We start from the raw sequence: 6,000 nt of genomic DNA, 5'->3' as shown, positions 1-6,000 counted from the left end.
AAGTTAAAAACTTTCTGGGGATCCTGATTTGTAGCCAAATTTGAGAACCTCTTCTGCTAGCGAGAAGAGGATGGTGTTAAACTGAAGGTCTCAGCTTTAAATGCACATTGCCATGACCTGGGGACGGTTAAAAATGCCCATGTCTGGGTCTCCACTCCCCAAATCTGATTTGATTGTTCTAGAGGGGCGGCCTGGACAATCTCCTCAGGGAATTCTAACAGTAGCCAAAGTGGATACTGTGAGGCGCAAGTTCCTAAACATGAGGGCCACAGTGATCACCAGAGGCCTGGAGGAGGAAGGGGGCACTGGGAACTCTTTAAAAAATTTTATTTTATTGAAGTATAGTTCATTTATAATGTGTTAATTTCTGCTGTACAGCAAAGTTATTCAGTTATACATATATATACATTCTTTTTTTTTTTTTTCACAGTGCTTGGGTTTTATTTAACATCACTTCCATGACCAAGAGCCAGCTTGGAATCCACAGTCAGGATGGAGCCACGTGGGCCACAGCGCACCAGGACCCGCGTCCTCCCAGCCTGCCCTGCACACACAGCTCTTAGAGCCCTCGTAAAACGAGCTCCTGTAAGCAGCTGCTTCTCGTGGAAACTTAGACGCTGGCGGGTGGGTCAGGGTGGGCTCCTAATTGCTGGTCTTCTTTCGTTTCAGTCTAAGCTTGTTCCAAATCCTCTCCAGGGCCACTTTTCCCATGAAGAAGGGGATGGCAAAATTACGCTTGCACCAGTCCCTTTCTATAGGTGGTCTGTCCGTATTAGGATCCAAGCAATGTCTACACACGGCATGAAGTCTCTTTTATTCTATAATATTAGTTTCCCCTGTGTAGAACCCACTGTCTATGCACTAGGGGTGCAAGCTGCTTTAGGGCTGCCATGCAAGTAACTTTAATCTGTCAATTTTATTTAAAAGTGCAAAAACTAAGTTGATAGCGACTTCTACCTGTTGTAATACATGTGCTTCTGAAAATTTTTACTTAAAAATTCCTTGTAAAAGTCAGCCATTTCTTCTGCATTCAATATTGCTTTTTGACCTGACTCAGCTCTCAGTTCCAGGCCTTTGGCTTTCAGTCTTGAGTCAATAAATTTTTCTTTTTCCTTAAGAAAAGTCAAATTCTGGTTCTCCCAGAACTGTTGGTTCCATTCTTGTGTTTCTTGTCTTAATTCTCTTAACTTTTGTTCCAATGGTGATTCATTTTCAGGGATGTAGAAGTGAACAGGTCGAAGATTTGAATATTTATCTGGGGGTCCTATCCAATCATGGCAAGATTTTCCTGGAGGGCAGAATCTTGAGACCTCCTAGTATTGGAGGGTCTCCTGCGGAGTCGGGGGGTGGCTGTGGCTCACCGTGGGGACAAGGACACTGGCAGCAGCAGTTCTGGGAAGCACTCCTTGGCGTGAGCCCTCCCAGAGTCCGCCATTAGCCCCACCAAAGAGCCCAGGTAGGCTCCAGTGCTCTACATTCTTTTTTATATTCTTTTCCACTATGGTTTATCACAGGATATTGAATAGAGTTCCCTGTGCTATACAGTAGGACCTTGTTTATCCATTCTCCATATAATAGTTTGCATCTGCTAATCCCAAACTCCCCATCCATCCGTCCTCCACCTCTTCTTCCCCTTGGTAACTGCAAGTCTGTTCTCTACGTCTGTGAGTCTGTTTCTGTTTCATAGAAAAGTTCATTTGTGTCATATTTTAGATTCCACATATAAATGATATCATATGGTATTTGTCTTTCTCTTCTGACTTCACTTAGTATGATCATCTCCAGGTCCATCCATGTTGCTGCAAATGGCATTATTTCATTCTTTTTTATGGCTGAGTAGTATTCCATCTTCTTTATCCATTCGTCTGTCAATGGACATTTAGGTTGTATCCATGTCTTGGCTATTGTAAATAGCGCTGCTATGAACGTAGGCAAGCCTTTGATTAACAAGCTCCCCGGTGATGCTGATGCAGGTGGTCTGCACCACACGTTGAGAGCACTGCTTTGGGGAAGGGATCTCAAAATTTAATGTGCATAAAAGTCACTCAGGACCTTGTTAAAATGCAGCTTCTCGTTCAGCATTTCTAACCAGCTCTCAGATGATGCCAGGGATACTGGTCTGCAGACCACAGTTTGAGTCGCAAGGTTATAAAGCTGTGGTTCTCGGAGTGGGTTCTCTGGGCCGGCATTAGCATCAGCTGGGAACTCATTAGAGATGCAGATTCTCAGGCTCTACTTGAGACGTACAGAAGCTCTGTAGCTGATCTGTTTCAACAAGCCCTCACAGTAATTCTGCTGCAGGCTGGGGTCAGAGGACCACTGCAGATGCACAGCAAGTGCTCTTACCCCCCAGAAATGCCTCGCACAAAAGCCTGGACCAGCATCCCAATAAGGGAGCTGAGGGCTGTAAACTCAGAGATGCCAGTGGCCTCAGGGGGCCACTGATTCTGAGCAAAGGAAGCCGTAGAGAAGGAGGTGTTAGAGTGGGGTGGTGGGCACCCCTGAGGACTAACGAGGTCTTCAGCCCAGGATGGTGGCAGAAGGAAAGGCCAGCACAGAACCGGGCCGTGGGGCAACAACGGTCAGGGGTGGGGGGGTACATTTGTGGCAGAAGTGAATCTGTGACCCAGGGCCTCCTGTCTTCACTGTGTCCCTTCTACAGCTCAGGCACCTGCCTTCCCAGGTCCCCAGACCCCTTGGGAAAGCTGCACAGCCACCCACTTATATGGAAGGTGTTAGGAACTTAATGTGCTACTTCTTCCTGGGTCGTTTGCATTAAAAAGTGCTTTCAGGGGAAAGCAATGTTTCTAAAGTGCAGTTTTAAGGTTTAGGGTGCCTGGCTAGGAAGCTGCCTGGTCTTCAAATCACACCTCTCAGAGACAGCCTATGGGATAGATGAATGCGGCTCTGCCTCCAGCTTTCCCCGGTGAGGGCTGGCGGGGCCCCTCCCTGGGTTCGGGCCAGGCTGCAGGAGCTGAGGAATTCCCGCTCTGCTCAGCTGCCTCCTGGAATCTCTCACCGCCCTATCCTCTGTGGGAGAGAGGCAGCAATTAGCATAACTGGAACAGATCCTCTTTGTCTACATTCCAGACTGTGGGATTCAGGCCTCCCCCAGAGACATGTTAATTACGTGGAAGGGACCCTGGGTGCCCGTTGGCACCAAATCCTCGCCGCAATGTTGCTGCTGCTGGAAATGAACCAGGTGTAGGTGAAACCACAGCCCGGGCTCGTGCATTGATTAACCTGCTTCCCAATCAGGAAACCTGCTGCTCCAGTCCTTCAAGCTCTCTCAGTATCTTCCTCCTCCAGGTTTCCCCAGTCCTCTGTGGTCAGGAAAATATGCTTACTCTTGGCATGAGTATATTCCATCAGCTCACCCATGATTGGCTTTCCTTCCCATCTGGACTGTGGTTTCTTCACAGGGGACCTTGTTTTATACTTAATTAATGAATCAACCAAACAATCAATCAATGTTTGTTAAAGAAAGCTTTTTTGCCAAGCACCGTGCAAAGATCAGTAAGGCACCATCTGCAACGAGGCCTGTACAACTTAGTTAGGGGGGCAGGGGTACATAGCCAAGTGATCAGTTACATGCCAGTGGTGAATAGAGGATGCTCTGGGAAGATTGAAGGGGGTTACAGAAATGTGCCTGGGAAGGAGTGAAAGGAGGAGCAATGGAGGGCTTCCTGGAAGAGGTGACATTTGAACAAGATTAAGGATGAGTAGGGTTTACCACATGGGGGTTACAGACAGAGGAAAAAGCTTGTACAAAGTCACCTGGTAGGACAGAGTTTCGGGCTTTTCTGGGGTCACAGGCGGCAGAGGCGAACTGGAGAGGCAGGTGGCTGGGTCCTAGAAGGTTTTACCTTCCAAGCCAAAGAGTTTGGAGGTTGACTTGAGGGCACTGTGCAACAAGTGAAGGATTTGAATAAGGGGGTAGTGTGGTCAGAGTTTTAGAAAGAGAGGGCCACAGTGCGGAGGGCAGACTGTGGGGGATGACCTGGAAGGGGAGACTAGGGAGGCATCAGGAGGGTGGGATCAGGGAGACTGAGAAAGGAGGAGGCAGGGGCCGAGAGACCAGGTACCACAGGGGTTTATGAGATGAAGATGGGCGTGTTGGATTATCAATCATGAGGTTACTGGTGATTTAAGAGCAGTTTCAGTGGAGCGGGGAATAAGTGGAAGATACTTTCAAAAAGCTTCGCTTTGAAGGGTGGGAGATGATAAAATGAAGCGAAAGGGGAGCAGGGGTAGGGAAGACTTCTTTTTAAGACAGATTTTGTATGTATCTCTATCGTTTCACTTTCCCAGTTTCACTGAAATTTTCTGTGCGGGTGCATGCCTGCCTCTCTGACCACCCCAGCATCCCACGCATCCCAGTCTGGGTTAGGGGCTGCTCCTCTCTCAGAGCCCCAGCCCTGTGAAGAGCTCTGGCAAAGCACACAGGTGGTGAACTGGGTTGTCAGTTTCTTACGTGTCTTCCTCTTTTTTTTCTTTTTTAATAAATTTATTTATTTTTGGCTGCGTTGGGTCTTTGTTGCTGCGTGCGGCCTTTCTCTAGCGGCAGCGAGCAGGGGCTACTCTTTGTTGCGGTGCGCAGGCTTCTCACTGCAGTGGCTTCTGTTGCGGAGCACAGGCTCTAGGCATGCGGGCTTCAGCAGTTGTGGCATACAGGCTCAGTAGTTGTGGCCCGCGGGCTCTAGAGCACAGGCGCAGTAGTGGTGGCTCATGGGCTTAGTTGCTCCATAGCATGTGGGATCTTCCTGGACCAGGGCTGGAACCTGTGTTCCCTGCATTGGCAGGGGGATTCTTAACCACTGCTCCACCAGGGAAGCCCAGTGTCCTCCTCTTGACTGTGAGGAGCACAAGAACTGAGCCCATGTATCTAGGGGTTCCCAGAACCTATCCCAGTGGCTGGCAAAAAGTAGGTGCTCAAAAAATGTGCCTTGAACCAGCTTGTGTGAATGAGATGGTAGATGAGGGCTCCTGCTTCCAGCCACTGCCTACCTGGGGAGACCCAGGTGGAGTGAACTGTGATTGTCCTGGTGTTGGAGCCACAAAGCTTCTGGTGACTCTCGTGTGATCAAGAAAAATGGTGAAGAGCTGAGGGCTTTGAGGTTTCCCTGCTTGTCAACCCGGAGCCAATGCCTTGGGAATAAATGTCTAAGTGCAAGTTCAAGCATGTCCATATGAGGTATGTGGACCCAGAGTGGCTCACCTGCGTTCCTGGAACTGTTGTCTGTGGGTGCCAAGGGTGTGCTAAGTCTTATCCCTACTAGGTCACACAGTCTTCAAAGGAAGCAGGGTCATCAGTGATGATTTTGTAAACAGGGGCTGTAAGTGAAAGGCTCTGACCACTCACAGACGATGTTCCCTCCTCACTGATCCTGGAATTCTCTTGATCTCTGAGGGTGTGAGTTGTACCTTACCTGTACGGCAGGTAAGTTGTACCTGCCGTAACCTCACTCTCCTCATCTGGAAAGTCAAGGCGTCATTCCAGCTCCAGTCGGCTTGGATTCTGCTTAATTTTTAGATCTTTCCTTGAGATTAGGTTTTGATAGGAAGAGCCTGGAAGGATGTTACGTACCTGAGAGGGAAGAAGGGCTTCTGTGGAGGGTGAGGGACTGAGAAATGGGAGGTTACGGCTCTGGGAAACACTTGCCCACTTCCCTACCCTCACGTCACTTCCCACACAATTGAGGAGTCAGGATGACCACAGCCGTGAGATAGCCTAACAATCAAAGCACGTTCTTGGTGATCCAAGTTCATGTGAAGTCATATACATGGGCTCCAATGGGAAGTGGAAATTTGGACCAGATCTGTTCAGACCTGCCCTGAAAGTAACCCAAAGGCCCATGAGGTGGTCTCAGAACTCCTGGGACCGTTCTCTCTGGGATCTGCTCACTGGATCTGCTCTGGCCTGGACAGCCTCTAATTCTGTCCTGTGCTGTAACCAACCTCTCAAGGTAATCCAGGGCCAGATCAGACCCAGCCCATCGG

General features: G+C 49.0%; 1 protein-coding gene across 1 annotated transcript in view; it reads right to left on the bottom strand.

Annotated features, from left to right (window-relative positions):
- Positions 1-433: 433 nt before the first annotated feature.
- LOC132532180 (cytochrome c oxidase assembly factor 8) overlaps positions 434-6,000 on the bottom strand; it is an 85,335-nt gene continuing 79,768 nt past the window's right edge. Inside the window, exons 2-3 of the mRNA XM_060170498.1 lie at positions 958-1,313; positions 434-748 (exon numbers count right to left, since the gene is read on the bottom strand). Of these exons, the coding sequence (XP_060026481.1) occupies positions 643-748; positions 958-1,313 (462 nt within the window). The 3' untranslated portion in view covers positions 434-642. The remainder of the gene's footprint in view (positions 749-957; positions 1,314-6,000) is intronic.

Source organism: Lagenorhynchus albirostris, chromosome 14 (genome assembly GCF_949774975.1).
Source record: "Lagenorhynchus albirostris chromosome 14, mLagAlb1.1, whole genome shotgun sequence".
NCBI classification, from domain to species: domain Eukaryota; kingdom Metazoa; phylum Chordata; class Mammalia; order Artiodactyla; family Delphinidae; genus Lagenorhynchus; species Lagenorhynchus albirostris.
Note: the sequence above shows the minus strand (reverse complement) of the source record. Positions and strands in the feature narration are given on the sequence as shown.